Source organism: Ruditapes philippinarum, unplaced genomic scaffold (assembly GCF_026571515.1).
Source record: "Ruditapes philippinarum isolate M1 unplaced genomic scaffold, ASM2657151v2 ctg995_1_1_1_1, whole genome shotgun sequence".
Taxonomy (NCBI): Eukaryota; Metazoa; Mollusca; class Bivalvia; order Venerida; family Veneridae; genus Ruditapes; species Ruditapes philippinarum.
In genome coordinates, this window is record NW_026852401.1 from 36943 (window position 1) to 58055 (window position 21113).

The 21113-nt window shown below is 31.6% G+C and overlaps 2 protein-coding genes and 1 long non-coding RNA gene across 3 annotated transcripts; 2 read left to right on the forward strand and 1 right to left on the reverse strand.

Moving 5' to 3' along the window:
* Positions 1-333: 333 nt before the first annotated feature.
* On the forward strand, positions 334-2432 carry LOC132759209 (uncharacterized). Its single transcript, XM_060750944.1, has 3 exons — positions 334-491; positions 764-966; positions 1746-2432. The coding sequence occupies exons 2-3, from the start codon at positions 787-789 to the stop codon at positions 2019-2021; spliced, it is 456 nt and encodes a 151-aa protein (XP_060606927.1). The 5' UTR covers positions 334-491; positions 764-786; the 3' UTR covers positions 2022-2432.
* On the forward strand, positions 2058-7761 carry LOC132759161 (loricrin-like). Its single transcript, XM_060750887.1, has 4 exons — positions 2058-2132; positions 4087-4251; positions 5420-5525; positions 6550-7761. Exons 1-4 carry the CDS (start codon positions 2058-2060, stop codon positions 7584-7586), a joined length of 1383 nt encoding a protein of 460 aa, XP_060606870.1. The 3' UTR covers positions 7587-7761.
* Positions 7762-10588: 2827 nt separating this feature from the next.
* On the reverse strand, positions 10589-19617 carry LOC132759220 (uncharacterized). The gene is made up of 3 exons (XR_009629682.1): positions 19482-19617; positions 17447-17586; positions 10589-11125 (listed from the first exon to the last, which is right to left on the reverse strand). It is a non-coding gene; the product is annotated as an uncharacterized LOC132759220 (long non-coding RNA).
* Positions 19618-21113: the final 1496 nt, after the last annotated feature.

Sequence of the window (21113 nt, forward strand, 5' to 3'; positions counted from 1 at the left end):
TTTCATATTTAAACTTTTCAATGTAAGTAGGTGTTAGGGTTTAATTAAGGACGTAACAATGTCACATTTCAAATGTTTATTATCGTTTGATGAAACAATAAACAGCGTTAACCTACATTGTAACGATAAACATTGCCTATCGTTTGTTGATTTGTTTTACTTGTGGGTACATCTCATCCTTTATGCAGGTACATCTCTTCTCTTATGCAATACCACGCGATCTTCTCGTGCTTTCCTAATATTTTATGAATGGAAAAATGTAGGTTCGTCATCTCCCGCCATAAATAATAATGACTGTCACGTGGTTTTTACAGTAAAGTATATATAGTTTCACAGTGGCGAATTTGGTTATTTTCCTTCTTTCATTCAGAATAGAGACAAGAAAAAGAGAAACAAAAGTTTTTAACACTGTTTGATATTAAGCGGAAAGGGATTTTATCAGCAAAAAGATTTGCTGTACTATTTTAAGAGCGTTTAAAGATATCTAAACTGTATGTTTAATTTTATATCAACGTTTTTATCGTATATCTTATTTAGATTTATGTTATTTATATTTATAATTTGTAAATTTGTAGATTTATGATTATTGTCAATTGAAATTTTATTCAGATACTTTACAAGCTCGATAAATGTAGATTTAAATCTAAAAATAGAAATGAATACTTGTAAGTAAAATTTTAAATCACATAAAACATGTAAAATAGATAACTATTTTCATAATGTTATCTATTCAACAATTTAACCACGATTTATTTATTTACAGATTGTTACATCATTTAAAAAATAATGTTGAGTATCTACGGAAGTAGCGGTTCAGCGATGCAGGAATCGACTTTGCGGAAATATTTGGACATTATCGTAAAAGACCAATCCAAGATGGCGATCAAGTCGGCTGCTATTGTTTACGACAACGGAAATGTTGCCGCGAAGACTAACAAGTTCAAAATAAATAACAAAGATCTATTGGTAAATCTTTTTGTCTTAAATTTTAGAGTAAAAAGTTCATTTTCATTGCCTTTCTCAGTTTTTGTTTTATTGTTTAGATATCTTATTGATTCGTTAAAGTTTTTTTCTCGATACATAAAATTTGTTATCGATATTTTATTTTAAACTTCAATATTGTTCATTATATGAAAATCAAAACAAATAGATATCAACAATAGCAACCACAAAAACAACGACAACTGAACAAACAAATAAAATTTCTTTTATTTTGACTAAAGTGTTCATTGATGAAAAGAACAATTAATACTAAGTTAGTCAAATTGCAGATGCTAAAAATGCATATAAATAACTTATCATTTCCACAATTTAGTTTAAAATAAGGATACGCTATTGTTTCCTCTTTGATCACTGTTTGATTTGTGCTTCGATGCGTTATTGATATTTTGTTTCTTAAACTAGATCTAAACACACAAAAATGACATAAACTTACTCAAATAATTGCAATTAATATTCATCTATATATCATTAGTTTTTAGCAAGTTATATATGGCCCTATATAAAGGGTGGTTTGTATATATAACCCGAGTCGTAAGGCCGTTTATATACGGTCATATAACATGTCAAAAGCTTTAAAGCGAATTTATAATAATTCAAATTTCTTTTATTAGAGAAACAAATAACTTCATAAATTAACTGTTGCCATGTAATAGTCACAATTATCCAATGAAAAATGACGTTACAAACGTGCAATATTATAAATATAAATAACATTTGATAAGAGGTCTTTCTTTGTCTTACAGGGTATAAAGCGTGCATTCCATACACCAGGCACAGAAAAGATAGAATACTCCAACGTGACGTATTGCGTGAAATCACAATCAAGTGGACAGCTCGTGGCATTCAACGGAGCAAATTACGTCATCATTAGTAAAACTGACGTCACGTATATCATCGTCACATGCTGCTCGAGACAGAAAAGCTCTTCATTGGCTGCTTGGATCAATGCTGTTGCCAATAAATTGAAGGGGAAAGACACTCCTGACAGGGACCAAAAGAACACACAAAAAACAAATTGAACTAAAAATAGATCTGAACAATCCATGGTGATCATGATGTCTGCAGATGCGGGATCGTCTGCAGACAGTTTTATAGAATCTCGTTGGACAATGAGAGACAATTACAGTTCTGTTAGTAAACAGTTTAGGCGGGGAAAACAGTGTGCTCCAAGTTGTCTTGTGAAAGAACATTACCGATTGTAATAAATATATATACTAGTAGATCTACCCAACAACCCATTTATAATAAAGACAAAAGATCGCCTAAGAATTATTCTAACTTTTAATTTTGGCAAATTGTATTTATCTGAAAGTTTAAGATATTATTATATGATAATCTTTATTGTCATACATACTAAATTTGTCATTTCCTTATTTTGTATTTATAATATACTGTATAAAAATATTAACTAATAAACTTGTGCAATTATATTTTTGTTTTGTTTATAGTGATATATATAGCTGATTTGGTTCCATACTTAATTTATCAAATACATTTTGTAAGTATATTATGCGAAGCTAAACATGTTCAATAAATTCAGTAATGAAACTGCACTAATATAATACTGAACCTGAATACGTAAACAAATAAATGAAATATGCCCTAATAACACCGATAGCCTAACCTATCTGCACTATATCTCTTGGTGAATATCTGTTTTGCATTATTCATGTAACATGCAATGAAATAATATAATACTAAACTGAAAGACGAATCATAATAAGTTTTCAAAACACGTTCAATACATACATAGTTATCTTGAAACTTTTATTTTTGTCACGTTATCTTTCTAACATACTGTATGTATTCTATACATAACATGTATTTTAAAAAAAAATAACACTATATTTCAAGTGTGATGTAAGGCTTGGTCAACGTATGTAGGACCACTAAAGAAAGATAAATCATGTATTAAGTACTATAAATACCAACAACATAGGTGTTTGAACGCCTTAAATTGTTAAGTACCTGTAAATCAAGCTTTAAAGGCCCAATATGCCTCAGAAATGTTCTCAAAAACTGTTTATTTTTCTCATTTGCTTTATACACGAACTGTCTTTGGCAGTTTTAGTTCCTTTGGCAATTTGTATAATTAAAGTAAATAAGTATTTTGAATGGATCCGAAGTCAAAATACTACTTTATATTCTGCTACGTTTACGACACATAACTGTATGCTCAGCGCTATTATTTTCAGTTTTAGAACCTATTACATGCATTTAATCCATTATTTGAACATTATTAAACAAATGTTGCATATTTCTACAGAATTAAAAAATGGATCTCTGAGGTATAATATGCCTTTAAGTTATGTAACTGCTTCAAGGAGCTATACATAACATACTCTAAAAGTTCAATTGATGAAAATGGCTTCATTTTTAAAACTCCAATTCTGCATGACTGTGCCTTTGTTAAGCAGGCATAGTGTCATTTGCCACGAAAGCCTTAAACAGTTTATCAAAATGATACTTCAAAATTCGCTACTTTCTTTGTTTTCACTGGTTTCTTCCGTTTTTATTTATGTAATTTTTTTGGTTAATTTCAGTCCATTCTTCTACAGAGAAATTTTTTATCATTAAAATAATTCATGTCTTACCTTTGTAAATCGTATGTCATATCAGTTCTGAAGATACATTTGATCATTAGTTAATAATTGTCAACGTATAACCGTTTTTCTAAACAACATTTTATATTCATAATTTGTAAAGAAACGGATGAAACATTATGAAACATAATGAATTAAGAAAGAAACAACAGCAGTTTAAAAAGGCATGTTAAACATATGTCATCTAAGTTTTATGTTGTTTTAATTTTATGAAGTTATTTGTTTCTTCGAGATATTACTCATTTGTATTTATTAACATTATATCTGCAAATGATTTTGGTAATTGTTTTCAAATTTTCGTGCTAGTAATTGCAAATAAAGCATGTTGGACATAAGTTTAATCATGTCAAAACGAAATTACTAACGAAAGAATGCATATTGAACAAACATTGAGGTTTTTTCCTCGTAGGACTTTATGTAACTGGTTGTTAACACGACGCCTTGTATAATATAACATCACGTTTTTCTCGCGGTATTTTAGTTACCAAATTTGTTAACATATAACGGAAGTTCGTTAACAGCCTCAAAAAGACTAATATTTGCTAGACAAAACCGAAAACAAGTATTTTCATTTGATATATCTATCCGAATTTTCGCACATCGAGTCTTTTTGGTAGCAGGGACTGGACATATTATCAAAGGCCAGGTAAGTCATAAAAATAAATGTTTATGCTTTACTTTCAATAAAAATAAATGCTTTTGAATCTGCTCAAAGTTAAAAGAATCTGAAAAGGTGTTTTTAAACAAACTATTTTTATACCAAAACTCATTTCAGAAATGTTTTGTTTTAATTGTAGATATTTTTACATCTTAAGAACATTTAGATCCAAAGAGAAAACGGAAAATTTTTCTTTAAAAGTAACTTTTTCTATTGATTAATTTTCATGAAAAAATATAAACGAACAATTGGGCTTACTCTGGAAAATCTTTAATCAACGATATAATTATGTAGAATAGAATTAAACCGATGCGCATAATACAGAAATAATTATTTAGTAAAATAGCAGTTAAATCAAATGGAGATGAATATATTATTAAATAAAGAATGAAAAATGGATAACTTTTTCAATGAATTATAACAAATAAAACAGTTTAATCGTTTAAAAAAAGTAAAGAAAATGAGTAAAAAATTGGTTCGAGAGTTGTTTCAGCGAATGAATTGAAATCTTTGAAAAAGAATTGTGATGATATTTTATTTGTGGACATACAATTACGTATTTTAACTTTTTTTTGAAATGATATATATATTTTTATATACTTATGTATCAATATAATACATTACTTGTATTGTATTGTTAATTTGTGTAATTTGTGATTGTTAATTTGTTACATTGATTTTATATAAAAACTTCATAATTTTCACAGTATATTTTTTTTATACAATAAACAATAAGACAAGTTTAATTACAATATTATCTGAGAAACAAACATCTAGCAGAAATGTTTTGGAAACATATTTATCACATGGCACAACATTCTTTCCCAACTTTGAAAATTGAGTACCTCTCAAGCCGGTGCTAGGGGGCATGAGTGATATTGCGCTTTTTCATTACCCCTCATGTACAGACTCAGCCAAACCTAGTCTGCAATTTTTATGTTATTTTGTAGTGAATAATGCTTCCTAAGGATCACCCTTTTTCCAGATTTTTTATTGCTTAAAAATGAATCACATTTGCAACTTTGATGGATTGAAAGTGTGTTGTGAATATACCTCTCATATTATGTATAATATTGAACATGTTGTTTACTCCTGTACAGAAAACGGAAATAGGGAAAGATGCCATTCTAATTATGTTTCTTTTCTTTACTTTAAGGCCATGGAACTGACAGTCTTTCTTTTTGCTCTTGCGGTTGCCATGCCGACTGTGAACTCTCAAATACAGAACGTTCGGGTTCCGCCTGGAGCTTTGGTTGAATTTGGTAATTACTCTTTTTATATTTTGTTGTCAGCTTACAATAAACAACAAAACAATTTACCTATAAACAAAACTTATATATACTAAACATAAGGACTCATATTAAAATATCGGTTTCTAGCAAGATTTTAATACGAAATTTTATGATTCTCCAAACATGCACTTTTAATATGCCGGTCTGACGTCACATATCAATATCTATTATATCAGAAAATATCACAAATACTCATACATCCATTAAAGAATAATGTTATAATGGTTCAAAAACTTGTAAATAAGATTCTCATAGACGGTTACCATGAGCATTACCCAGTTTTAGGTCAGACTTCTCTATTGATTTCCCATAGTCTTATATTATGAGAAATAGCCTATTGATACATAAAACAATGAGGATTCGCGATAAAAATGTGACTTTTTTCTTTGAACTCGTCTTGTTATAAAGGATTGACAGACTATAACTTCTCAAAATGCCTTCAAAGTGGATAACGCGATCATTTTAAATCTGATCACAGCATTGATATATACTGTTTTAAAACGTAAAAAAGAACAAGTAAAATTGAGGATTATTAAATATTTCATTTTATTACGAAAAGTTACATTAGTTTCTTTATTATTTTGTGTACTTATAAACGCCAAATTTTTGTCAAATCTTTATCTTACGGTAAACTCTGTACTTTCTGACACACCTAAACATTGACTATCCTATAATGCCAAACGTTACATGTTAAAAACGGCTAGTGATAAATGATTTATCTGTTAAACAATGTTGCTGCAAAGAAAATATTCACTGCTGTTAGGGCAGTTAAATGACACTTATTTTAATGATTGGACTTTCAAACTGTGATGTTGCCTTAAAGATATAACTTCTGCGCAGCGTTTATAGGAACAAATTATATTTGAATACTTTAATTAAAAGTAAAGCAAACATTTCGTAATTTTGAAATAAGCTTTGCCTGCCGCATGCTCTTTAAGATAAGGATAGAATAGTAAGATGCGCAGGTTTTAAGACTGTATAATGTAATTTACAGAATTTGAATTTATCAATCCGAAACCAGGACAGTCCGGGGGCGGTGCCAGCGGCGGAGCAGGTGGTCAAGCAGCTGGTAGTGGTACGAGTCAAGGAATGACACGTGGGCAAATGCAAATGCTGTCTCAAATGATGGGAAGTGCCAGTCAAATGATGGGCGGTTCTGGTATGACAATGGCAGGATCAAGTCCAATGGCGGGAAGTGGCGCTCAAATGATGGGTGGCGCTAGTCAGCCAATGGGAGGAGTTAGCATGATGATGGGCGGACCTAGTCAAATGATGCCAGGTGCTGGGCAGGCAATGTCAGGTGGTGCTCAAATGATGCCAGGTGCTGGACAGGCAATGTCAGGTGGTGGTCAAATGATGCCAGGTGCTGGACAGGCAATGTCAGGTGGTGGTCAAATGATGCCAGGTGCTGGGCAGGCAATGTCAGGTGGTGGTCAAATGATGCCAGGTGCTGGGCAGGCAATGCCAGGTGCTGGTCAAATGATGCCAGGTGCTGGGCAGGCAATGCCAGGTGCTGGTCAAATGATGCCAGGTGCTGGGCAGGCAATGCCAGGTGCTGGTCAAATGATGCCAGGTGCTGGGCAGGCAATGTCAGGCGGTGGTCTAATGATGTCAGGTGCCGGGCAACCAATGTCAGGAGGTGGGCCCGGACAATCTATGGGCGGAGCAGGTCAGGGAATGGCAGGAGCCGGACAAATGGCCGCCCAAGCAATGGCTGCTAATGCACCAGGTTCTCCTGTTCAAGCACTATTATCAAATATGGCAAGAATGGCGCTTGCTCTTAGAAGAATAAATGGTATAAATCAACGACTTCCGCCTATGGAGGAGCCGTGTCCGTGTGATGCCGAATGCTGTTCACTTCCAATGGAGCCTAGACGTATACTTCCGGTGCTCAATATACCAATGACAATGCATCCTGGTTGCTGTGGTTGCGTTGAATGTCCTTTATCTTTATCTCCAGTTATAGGCGGAATGTTACAAGTAGCAAGGACGGCCCCAATGCCACCGATGCCACGCCCAAGAGATTTGTAAGTAATATAAGGCAGCATGGATGCTACTCATCGATGTTTAGAAAACAACGCAAGCTGTAGATATCAGATATTAAAAAGGGCTCACGTACTTACTAATTTAATATGTTTAGTTCAATGCATTGACATGGCCTTGATAGATAGTATTATTGATAAATAAAGAGATAGACAGAAAATTATTTAGCTTTTGTTCTTCATATACGCATCCAATACATTTTATCTGCTTTAGTCAAGTAAGTGTTGTTGGTTTTTCTTTTAATCTTACAAACAGTTTTAAATGCTTCGGTTTCTTAACCTTTTTAACTTATGATGTAAGATATGGCATTATCTTGAATGTTTGTTATATATTTCATCCGTTTCTCCTTGAACAAATATTGAATTGAAAATTATTATGAAGCAAAATATAATGATCTAGCTCCAGCATTCGAATTATTTCTGGCTAATGTGATTTTCGAACTAATTCTGTTAAGGAAATATTCTGGCAATTTTAATTGTATATATTTACCGTATTTTGTGCATAAAACAATTAAAGAAACATTACTTATGTCTTAATATAAGAAATAGTTGTCTGAAGAAAAAAACTATAATTCTATAAGACAGTACACCTGGGAATTTTAAAATTGGCCATCATGGCAAAAACTTAAAATATTACAAATTGTTTGATTAAAACATATTTATTTAAGCCCCAATGCGAAACAAGTGCTTGCAACTTATATTAATCACTTTCGGATCCGCTTCCTGGAACAAACCAGTACAGGTGTAAAATGAAGAACATGGTCGTGACCCGAGTATAGCTCGAACCTATGATCTCTGGGTTGAGAGGCAGACTTTTTAACCACTTGGCCACTTGCTACAAATTCGATTGATTTCATCTTTATAAATTGCACTTTCAATTACATTTACCAACCAAACACGCTCACAATAACCGACTATTCTGACCAGGAGACGTCAACACTTATGATAAAATTATAATTTCGTGCCATTAATGAATTAAAACATTGGCGATCATGGAACCTTCAATATAACACGTTAGTACCATTCCGTTAAAATCGGCATATGGTCTCCAATTAAAAATTTGCGTGCGCAACGAGACAACAACGGATGAATCTAATTAAAAGCGGATTTGAGGATGTTAAGCCCGTTAAGAACGTTTTCTTTCATGTTAAGGCTATCCCCTGATATAGGCTTTATCAAAATAATTTCTTGAAATAAGACTAGTCAACATATTATAATATTCAACACAACGATTGCGAGTGTTAATGGACGGAAATTGCAAGCTACCGACCACGCCCCATGGCACCGACTTTAACACAATTCAACATTTGCACATAAAAATGATGAATTAATGAATTAAGCAGTGTTTTAGGATATTTCTTTTTTGTATTGCTTTCACTATTGAAAATGAGGGGCTCTCATGAACTTAAAGTTTTATCCGATATTTAAAATTTCACAAAGCAACTGGTTCCATAAATAAATGAGTTAATGCTTTTTTGTACGACCTGAGCTTGGAATATAGCAAATTAATAACTATGCAGGTAAGCTCAGAAGATTTTTTGCAGACTATCATGTAACATTGTAGGATCGCTTGGTTTTAAAAGTTACCTGTTAAATCAGAGATGTTGCATTTCCCATATGTAACGTTTGACTCTACCGCTAAGATCAATAGTGAGGGAATCGGATTATTAATTAAGAGGTGTGGTTTGTCATGTCCTTGGGCGAGGCAAAATTTATTCATGACAATTGATCCCATACATTTTTGTCTTTCATCGCTGCAGAAATGATATTGGATCAGTTTTCGGTCTCCTATGAAAAATAGTAAGTTACTGGTTAAGTTTTACAGAAAAGCCTGGAAGGAAGACCGACTGCCGAGATACGGCCAAAATATATTACTATTGGTGTAAAGACCAAACAAACTAACATGATCATTTGACTCTACATTATCGTAGTTTTTGCTATACACTAAGATTTTTTTCAATTTCAATATTAGAAATGTATAGTCACACTTAGGATATGTTGTCTGTTTTTAATAGTCGGTGTGATATTTAAGGTGCTAGGGGCGCGAGTGATGTGGCACTTTTACATTATCTATCATAAACAGATTCAATCAAAATGAATCTACAATTTATTTGCAGTTGCTTTGCTTCCGAGAGATCATTTATTTTTCAGTTCATTATACTTCTCAACAACAGGTGTCAACTGCCATGCTGCAGCTGTAAAAAGATGCCCTATAATTCCCTTCAATTCATCATAAATGATTCCAACTCGTTAGAATTGAAGATTAAATACCATTGGTGTTCAGCGGGGTGGGGTTGAAAATGTTGCACTTTTAAACAGGCTCGATCAAACCGAAATTTGCAGTTTTCATATTTGTAATTATTTCATATTGTTGTTTCATTGCATCCGAGGGATGACCCCTTTTCCAGATTTTCATAATCTTTTGTTCTCTCTCTATTTTATTTATCCGGACCATTCTTTTCAAAGTATGTTTTACTTGTATCGTCGACGCTTTTCATGGAATGAATGAAAATTTGATATTGGAGCTTACATGATAATTTCTGTACGCACACAACTGCACAAAAATATCTATTATTACCATGTAAACTTAAATGTTGTATTCTTGACAACTGAGCCGCGTCACGACAAAACCAACATTATGCGTTTGCGACCAGCATGGATCCAGACCAGCCTGCGCATCCGCGCAAGCTGATTAGAAGCCATGCTGTTCGCTATCAGTTTCCTTTCTTGTGATAGGGTTTGTAAGCGGACAGCAGGGATCCTGATCAGACTGCGCGGATGCGCATGCTGGTCTGGATCCATGCTGGTCGCAAACGCATAACGTTGGGTTTGTCGTGACGCGGCTCAACTGTTATCGATGAACAGGACCAATCATACAATGCCCTATTGAATGACCATCAATATTTTCAATGTTCTACTATTATTTTATTTAAACCGGAATGGAAACATGTCAACAACAACAACATAAAAAACACGAAAGCATTTAATCAAAATTTAACTGTTTATTAATTTATTAATAAATTTCAAATACCATGTGCCAGTATTGTCTGTGAGGTCGAAACACGAATCAAAATTTCAGTATGAAGGGAATTTTATACAGTTTCCAAAATTAATTCATTTTTTTTTTCTGTCAATGAATCTTCATGAAATATGAACAAACAATTGCATGATTGTAAAAATAGTTCAAAAAAGAACATTTTGTATATGTTACTGTGTACGGTATGAGTATTTGCAACTGTTTGTTGTTTTTACGAAATCTTTCAAATCTTTATGCTTTACTTAAAACAACTCACATAATGCCACGTTTAATTGAACCACTACCATCTGAAATATCTTTTGGCTTTTTGTCATTTAAAATAAAAAAATGAATAATTTTGTCATAATATATAATATGATACACAAAATATCGATGAATAGTTTAATAATGTTATATTGGTGTAGATTTTTTTTTGTTGTAATATGCAATTCTTTCTCATCCTCGACAGAAATATCAGTTGCCCCATTGCCAGTTGTTATTTTGGTTTTGGTCTGAAATGAAAAGCAATAATATTTTTAGTAACAATAACGTCTGAAAAGGAGCACGGCATTTGACAAATTAATAATTTGACTAACTCTCTTTATAAGACATATGAGCCGCGCCATGACAAAACCAACATAATGGGTTTGCGACCAGCATGGATCCAGACCAGCCTGCGCATCCGCGCAGTCTGATCAGGATCCATGCTGTTCTCTATCAGTTTCTCTACTTGTTATAGGGTTTGTTAGCGAACAGCATGGATCCTGATCAGACTGCGCGGATGCGCAGGTTGGTCTGGATCCATGCTGGTCGCAAACCCATTATGTTGGTTTTGTCGTGACACGGCTCAATTATCAGGAGTAGGGTTTGTTGGCTTGCAGCCACGGCTGCAAGCCCATTTGTTTTGGAAAACTTGTTCCGGTTAGGTGGTTTCCTGCTTACATTTGTTAGTGCATGATTGAACGAGAAACCAACTGCAATCGTGCCAATCGCAACTTTTTGGCCCTTTAAAGAAATTGTAAAAGGACGTCTTGTAGCATTAGAACTTAACTATAAAGATCAGGATATAACAATTATAAACATATATGGACCGAATAAAGATGATGAAGCTTTTTTCAAACTTCTTGAAAACTATATTCTTGAAAATAATGATAAAAATTTCATAATTGGGGGCGATTTTAATAGAGTTCTTGATCCTACAAAGGATAAAAGAAATGGTCTTTTTGGTTCGCACCATAAATCAAGAAAAAAACTTAAAGATATTATGAAAGAATGTAACCTTATTGATATATGGAGAAAACTAAATGAAAACTCACATCAATATACATGGCGGTCAAATACCACACCAAAAATATACTGCAGACTTGATTATTTTATTGTGTCTGAGTATTTCACTAATTTAATATCTCAATGTAATATCAAACCAGGCTTTAAAACTGACCACTCGTGCGTTACCTTAAATATTAAACTTGAAAATTGTAATAGGGGACCAGGATATTTTAAACTTAATAACAGTATTCTCTTAGACAATGATTTTAAATTGATGTTAAATGAAAATATAAATGAGGCAGTAATGATAAATTCAGAAGCATCACCAGATATTCTGTGGGAACTTATCAAAGGAACAATAAGAAATACTGCAATAAAATATTCTACACATAAAAGAAAAAATGAGAACCAATTAGAAAACACTTTAATTAAAGAATTAGCTGATCTAAATAGGGCACATCAAACATTGGATAAAATTAGTAATAATAAAAATTATAATACCGATAATAAGGACGAACAAGATCTACTAGAAAGAATATCCATAAAACAAAATGAATTAGAAAATTTATATGAAAAGAAAATAAATGGTTCATTAATAAGATCAAAAGCTATCCATGTTGAAGGAAATGAAAAGAACTCAAAATATTTTGCTAATTTAGAAAAGAGACATGCTGAGAAAAAAAGTATTAAGAAACTAGTTATAAATGGTAAAGAAATTTTTGATATTGAACAGATTTTACAAGAAGAAGTGAAATATTATAAATTATTGTACACTAAAGTTCCACAGAATGAAACAGATATTCCTTTTTTGATGATGATATAAATAAATTATCAAATGAAGAACAAGAAATGAGTGAAGGTTTTTTTAAGTGAAAATGAATGTAAAACTGCTCTTTTTGAAATGAAAAATAACGAATCACCTGGCTCTGATGGTCTTACTACAGAATTTTATAAGATATTTTGGAATAAAATAAAAACATATTTTGTGAACTGTATTAATTATGCCTACAGAAAAGGTGAACTATCAGAAATTCAAAAACAAAGTATAATAACCTTAATACCTAAGGAAGGTAAAGACCAAACTTCACTTTCAAATTGGAGACCTATAAGTCTTTAAATATAGACTATAAAATTGCTACAAAAGCAATTACTATTCGAATAAAGAAAGTATTAGATAAAATAATTAGTAATGAGCAAACAGGTTTTATGAAAGGACGCTATATAGGAGAAAATGTACGACTAATATTTGAAATAATAGAACATATTGAAAAAAATAACAAGTCTGGTCTTCTTTTCTTCTCTGATTATCAAAAAAGCATTTGATAGCTTAAATCATGATTTTATTGTTCAATGTCTTCACTATTTTCAGTTTGGTGAATCTCTTATTTCATGGGTTAAACTCTTCTATAACAAAATTAATAGTGTAATTATAAATAATGGTCACATGTCAGAAAGTTTTCATATTCAACAGGGAGTAAGACAAGGATGTCCCCTTTCTTCTTCCATATTCATCATATGTATTCAACTTTTAACAAACAGGATTGCAAAAGATAATGATATTCAGGGATTTCTAATAAATAATAAAGAAATAAAACAGACATTATTTGCTGATGATGCAACATATATAAATAACGGACAAAAACATTTTTTTGAAAAACTCATTAAAGTCATTAATGAATTTGGAAATATATCTGGTCTCAAACTAAATACATCAAAATCAGTTGTATTGAAGGTTAGAGCCCTCAAAACAATAAATTTAAAATATGCAGAAAATATGAATTTCACTTGGACATCAAAACATGCGAAAACACTTGGCATAACTTTCTACACAGACTCCAAAATGAATATGCTTAACTTAGAACTAAAACTACAAGAATTTAAAACATGCTTAAAACAGTGGCAACACCGTAAACTTACATTGATGGGCAAAGTCACAGTAACTAAAACATTTGCATTACCAAAACTAATTTATCCATTTACAGTTCTTGAAAATCCACCTGACCATACTATTAAAGAATTAACAACAGCAATTTTTAACTTCTTATGGGATGGTAAAACAGATAAAATTAAGCGTAAAACTATTATAAACAACTATGATGCAGGAGGATTAAAATTAACAGATATAAAATCATTTTTAACTTCAATTAAAGCTTGCTGGGTAAAGAGATTGATTTCAAATGAAAGCAACGGACACTGGGAAGCCTTCTTTGAGAATATATTAAAACCATTTGGTGGTAAATTTATTTTTGAATGTAATCTTAGTTCTCATGATGTTTCAAGAATCTGTAAAACAAATACATTTCTAAGAGATATCTTAATTTCATGGTTTTCTATAGTTAACTCCTCTAATATAAATGGAAATGAAATTAGAAAACATATTATATGGAACAATACTGAGATAAAATTACAACAAAATACAATTTACTGGAAAAAATGGCATGAAAAAGGTATAAATTATATAGACCAACTCTTTGATTTTCGCACAAAAGCCTTTTACAAATTTGAAATAGCAAAACAACTTCTAAATCTTGATACACAAGATTATTTAAAATATCATCAATTAATCTCAGCTATCCCAAAGTGCCTTAAAGAAAATATTTCAATGCATTTTCTCTATAGGAATAAAGAAGATGTTCTAATAGAAAAACTAAAAAAAACAAAGTCACCAAATCAGCTGTTGTATAAATTTCAATTGAATGCAATAACTGTTGAAAAACCAACTGCATCCATAAAATGGAAAACATATTTAATGACAATGAAATAGATTGGAAACCAATATTTAATATAGCTTTTAAGTCTACAATCGACACCAATCTTCGTAGTTTTCAATACAAATTTTTAATGCGTTTAGTCCCAACAAATAAATATCTTTTTAAATGCAAATTATCATCTAGCAATTTGTGTGATTTTTGTTCAATGGAGATAGAATCTATTGAACATTTAATATGGGAATGTCAGTTAACACAAGTTTTCTGGAACAAAATTCAAACATTTTTATTCTCTAAAGGTTATGAAATACCTCTTAACTTAAGACAGGTGTGTTTCGGTATATTAGGTAAACATAACACGGTAAATTTTATCATAATTCTGTGTAAATATTTCATATTTAAAATGAAATATAGCAAAAATATACCCACTTTTGAAAAATTTATGCCATTTCTCTCTTACAGGATTAGAATTGAAAAAGAAATATCATTAATACAAGACAATCTACAAAATTTTGAAGAAAAATGGTCAAATTTCAATGAAACTTAACTTTTACAGACCCCAAAACAACACACGATCTTCAATTCTTATCTCCGTTTAGTCCATTCCTTATATTTTCTCCATTAATTAATTTATTTTTTTTTTAAATCTATTTTTTTACTAGGTATTAGCTTTGTAAAATATCATTATGAATGTATTTTTTTCCAACTATCTTTTTAATAGGGACATAACTAATCTTTATCTTTTCTCTCTCTTCTTTTTTCTTTTCATTCTTCATCTAGCTTTCCTTTCTTTATACACTTTCTTTTCTCTCTTTCTTACTTACTATGCACTTTATAGTACTATCAGTTTTTCTTAGCACTCATTTTCTTCTGTCAAAATCTTTTATAAAAAGATCTTAACATACAAATATACTTGTCATAATCTGATAACATTGAATTGACATTATTTTTTATGTATTCATTACATGTACTATGATTTGAATGTTTGTATATTTTGATTGAAAAATAAAAGAGAAAAAAAAAAACTTTTTGGCCCTTTCCGTCACTCTTCGGTTTAATGATTATAGCCGATGTAGTTCCGATTGCAATCGTGACAATTCGGGCGATTCCGTCATACTGCGGAATCAGACGAAGTAATATTACGGAAATCTAAGCTATTTTAGTTACTTCAGTAATCCCAGTTTGTTTATATAAATAGGATTTCTATTTTTACTTGATTTATCGGTTTAAACCGTAATAAATTATAAACGAAATTGTTACGTTTCAATTCTTTTTCAAGACGCAAAAGTTAGTTTCTTTTATAATTGTTTTTGTCTGTATTATTTTTGTATATTAATTAACATATATACCTTATACAATAGAGGATGGTTACGTCTCCAAAGGGTGGTCTTGCTTACCAAATCACAGAGAATATTAGTGCATGATCGAGTTATATTTAGATCTAATGAACGCAGTGATGTAATCTAAAAATAGCCCATGCATATCATTAACCTTACCGTATCTGTGGTTGTGTAACATAGTTGATACATGCTTATTAATTGGTACCACGTAACGAAGTATTTTAGTGCATTTACTTGTCCATAAAGATGCTATATAAATGAAATTAGCAACTGCCAAAACGAATGATTTCTCTGGAAATGAAATGTTCACACTTGTTTCCTTTTCAGTATGATAGAATAGTTAGTATTTTTATGATTAATTATTTTCTTTACAAGTTTTATACAATAGAGAATAGATTTCAAATTGTTTTGACAAAAAATATTCGTTTTTACAAGAAAAAAAAAACAACTAAATAAACACTTTATGAAGGCACAACTGTGCAAGCCTTTCCTTTTAAAAGGAAACTTTATTTTGTCTCATCATATTTCTGTGATTGGTTAAATAGCATCTCTCGTATCTGCTCTTTCTCATTTCCGTCACGTTTCTATCCAATGCCATTCTGGTTAGTTTTCCGCTGATCCTGTTTGTCTAGCAATACCGTTTGAGAAGATATGTTACATGAACGTACCAATCCCTCCCCCACCTCTCATTTTAATCTTTTCACTTGTATTTGATAGAGTCCAATTCATTATTTAAAACATTGCCTAAATTCAGTATACTGCAATCTTATCTTTAAATAATATTATATAGGGATGAGCTGTTTTTATAGAAAACATAAGTATTGATAAAGATTTCACATTCATGCGGTTAATCCAAATTATTCTGAAACATTTTCATTTGCTGAATTCGAAACACGGAGCCATACTTATTTCAAATCCTGAGCTAAATGTTGTTTTTTTAAAAATTCCTCGCCCAATGCAACAAAAACTGGTGGCAAGCAATTTGTTCAAGTAAACCCAAGAAAACATTTAACATTTTTGACGATGTTTGATGCAAATGTTAAAAAAGCAAACTTTTTCCAAACTCCATGGGCTTCAATAAGGGCCCTAACCGAACCAAAATTGTCATTAATTGTTTTTTATTTTTAATATTTAATCCCCCGTTTTTTTATATGATTACATTTTTTGGGAAATTGTAAATGTTTTTATTCACTTTTCCTTGATGAATTTATTAGGCAACGACAACAGAAAAAGATTCTAGGATACTCAACGCAATAAGTTCGGGCATCACGTTAATCTTGGAAAAACGGGTGAACCCTTTTTAATAAATAGAGGGTATTCTTTGTAACAAGAATAAATTTGGCCCAGAACAAAGCGGTATAAAACAGTGTAGCCAACAGTGTGGAGGATTGCCAGTCTGCACGAAATTGTAGGACGGGCTGGCTCTATACGTTTGGCAAAGGCTTATCATTTTCTGATCCAGCAGTTCAAGTGTTAAAATGGTTTTGCTATTTTTTCTAAAAACCAAAATACATACTATAATCATCGGCGCTCCATCTGTATACATCATCTGCTGACTGTGCCGATACCGACAGGAAGAATATAGTCATCAAAGCCACAACCAGGACCAACACTTGCTCCATCAGAGTTGTCATTGTTATTCGATTTGTTGAAAGCCTAGAAAACAAAACTTGACGGCTGTATATGTTTTGTAAGATATCAGATAAAAGAAAATCTCTTGAAAAGCTAGTGAACTGATAAGTTCAATTTTTAATTCATTGAGACAAAGTTTAAGAATTCTGTTGGTCTTTTCCAAATCTTCGACGTCCATCGATAGTTTTCCCTTAAAAGTTCTTTTCTTCTCTGGGTTTTTTTTGGGAAAGAGGGAATTTTCTTGTTTTAAAAAAAAAGGCCAAATTTTGGGAAAGAAAAATTTCCTTAATTGGGAGTGGGAAAAAAAATTTTTCTAAAGACTGAGACTTAAGAACCATTCCTTCGTAAATGATAAATTGTTATTCTCAATGAATTATTGTAAGTTGGTTTAAATCTAAGCCAATGTTTGATCGAAAGAGTTCATAAAGATAGCTTCGAATCAAAAAAAGATAGTTTGCTTTGTTTTTTATGCTTAATTAACCAGGTATCATGGCGGTCTGAGTTCCTCAGATTGTTGGCGTTTATTAATTTGAAAATCTTAAAAGCTTAAGATTAAAAACAACATCGCATCAGCTTAACGTTTTGCATTTTACCATTACAATTTACGAGCGAGCTTAATGAAACCATTTATGCAATTTTCCTTGAAGGCATTGTTGTCAATTTAATTTATAACATATAAGTGAGTGATGGAACAACTCATATTAAAACATTGGGCATTAAAATAACGCGGTCACTGTGGAACGACACTTTCTGTATCAAGTTGTTTACTAATATTTGTTTTAATCGATCACCCGCTGTTTTTGAGTTATGGGGTTTCCTGCTTTGTTGGAAAGGCTTTGTGAAAAAAAATGTATAAAGCCGGATCTCCAGAATGGGTTGACTGATTATTATTATTATTATTATTATTTTTAATATTATTATTATTATTTTATTATTATTATTATTATCATTATTATTATTATTATTATTATTATTATTATTATTATTATTATTATTATTATTATTATTTATATTGGCCTGGCGATTACTTATATTTTTGACGGGATTTTTCCATATGGCCATGTATAAACAGTCGTTTAAGCTGTCCAAACATTTCAAGTCAAAAACAATCTTAAATATAAGTCAAACAACCCGTCAAAAGTCATATAAAATGTTTTTTAAGTGTATATGGTAAAACATACTGAAGTATTAATCGTTTTGTTTTGTGTGATATTATCAAACTATACCAAATGCTAAATAACTTCTGTAACTATTTCACTTAGTTTTGAAAATAAAACTTTCCTGAAATACAATTTTATTGTCATCGTTATTCAATTTTCTACTTAGAGGTCATTTAAGCCTTAAAAATTCAAACATTTTTTTCACATGTTTCAAATTTTTAATCTCACATCCTCTAAATCCATTATTACAACATTAAAAACATATGTTTGCTCTTACTGCAAAAAGAAATCATCATACATTTCAGAAACTATCTGTGCCTTTTAACGGACACATTATCAGACATTATTCAGTTTGTATTCATATATTTAAAAGCATATAATATTATTATTTGTTATATACTTTTAAATGAAATATTAAGAAATATGAATGAAATAAAAAGGGTATTTTCATTTTCCGTATTTTCACTTTAAAAATTTATTTTCCACTGCAGTGAAACATATTTTCCTAATTTTCACTGATTTATTGCCGGACAACTTTCTTCTAAATTCAGCCAATACACAAAATTTAAGGTTAAGTCTGTCAAATTGTCAAAAAAAGAGAAACATGCATATAATAATCAGAAAATTCAAATTTTTACTATAAATACATGACTAATTATTGTCCACTCATTATCAAATTTTGATTGAAATTCCTGAATATTACAGAAGAAAAAAATCTTTACAAAAGATATTGAATAAATTTAATCGTTAATATCTTACCCTGAGTGATAATTCCAAACGGAATAAAGAACAAAATAACTTGAACGAGCTAGAAATTTTATATTTATATACCAAGGGAAGTGGTGGTATAATAAAAGCATGTATATGTTGGACAATAATGTTTCAAACGCTTTTATTAACAACATCAAAAAACTTTACAGATGTCTTTTACACGTTAAACCATCCTCGAACAAGGCTTACAACCATCGTTTACTGTACGAAGGACGTGTTTGGTTTAGGTGATGGGATAAAACACCCATCAAAGGTCATGATAAACAAGAAAAACCTGAAAAAAATGAAAACAATTCTGGAGCTAGTTTTAACGTTAACAACACTTGTCATTAGAACATTATAAACTGTCGGTGTTAAAGTTTTACAAAGCATTTGTTTTGTAAACTTTGATGCAAACATTTTGGCGTCGTATGTTAGTTTGTTTAACAAGACATTTGTCCATGGTTTTACTATTATTTAAGGGCAGGTTATTATAAGAAATAAACATTGCATGTTTTAATTCTAGACAGATTGTAATAAATTCGTTAAAGTTTGTTTTAATTACAAACAAAAAAACTGGTTCCGCATTTGTTTATTTTGTTAATTTAATATCTTATGCATGTGACATCCTGCTGTCCTGTCAGCATTATTCTTTTATTTTAATCTAGAATTAACCCTTTCTCGCTAAATATTTTAAATGACCTTGTTCAACTTTCAATCAGTTCATTCTTCATTTTTAGTGGGGAGGGAATTCAAAATATGTGTTGACTGAAAAGTAAATAGTGTAGATAATAAGCAGACAACACGGATGTTCCGGCTGGTCTTGGTCTGCCCGATCACATGGGTTGACTCTTTTCTGCCAGCAGCCTTAGAGTTAATCTGCCATATGTATATATTGTATATAGTGAATATTATTGCTGCAATAAAAAGAAGAAAAAATGTTATTTTTGTCGTAATTGTTGTCGTCGCCGTCATTGCTGTTGTCGTCAATATTGTATACGTAGTTGTTGTTGTTTTGTCGTTGTTGTTGTTGTTATTGTCGTCGTTTTCGTTGTTGTCGTCGTCGTCGTCGTAGAAGTTGATTTTGTCGTCGTCGACGTATTAGTTGTTGTTGTTGTCGTAGTTGTTGTCGTCGTCGTGGTATTAGTTGTTGTTGTCGTCGTCGTTGTTGTTGTTGTTGCTTCCGTCTTTGTTGTTGTCGTCGTCGTTGTTGTTCTCGTAGTTGTTGTTGTTGCCATCGTCGTCGTTGTTGTTGTTTTTGTCGGTGTTGCTGTCGTTGTTGTTGCCGTTGTTGTATTTGTCATCTAGGGGGTATTTGTCCCGTTTCTTTAGGGCGTCCCATTTAGTGCAATCAGTGTGTCCGAGATATTGAGACACCGGATATTATGTGCGTTCTGCATTCCTCCCAATTGTTGGTCCCTGTGACGCCGGGTATATGTTGCAAGGGTGCTAAATGTCGAACAAACCGCTCAATGTCTCATTTTTTCCCGCTGTTGTCGCTTAATGTTGCCACCGCCGCTAAATGTCTCAAAATATGTTTCCGTTAAATGTCGCACTGATGACGTTAAATGTCGCACCTTTTTCCCTTACCGTTAGATGTCATAACACTAACGTTAAATGTTACAATATCTTAATTCATGT

Coding starts and splice junctions, on each gene's coding strand:
- LOC132759209 (XM_060750944.1), top strand. CDS start 787: ATGTTGAGTATCTACGGAAGTAGCGGTTCAGCGATGCAGGAATCGACT. Junction 967..1,745: donor TAAATAACAAAGATCTATTG/GTAAATCTTTTT, acceptor TTTGTCTTACAG/GGTATAAAGCGTGCATTCCA.
- LOC132759161 (XM_060750887.1), top strand. CDS start 2,058: ATGTCTGCAGATGCGGGATCGTCTGCAGACAGTTTTATAGAATCTCGT. Junction 2,133..4,086: donor TGAGAGACAATTACAGTTCT/GTTAGTAAACAG, acceptor GCGGTATTTTAG/TTACCAAATTTGTTAACATA. Junction 5,526..6,549: donor TGGAGCTTTGGTTGAATTTG/GTAATTACTCTT, acceptor TGTAATTTACAG/AATTTGAATTTATCAATCCG.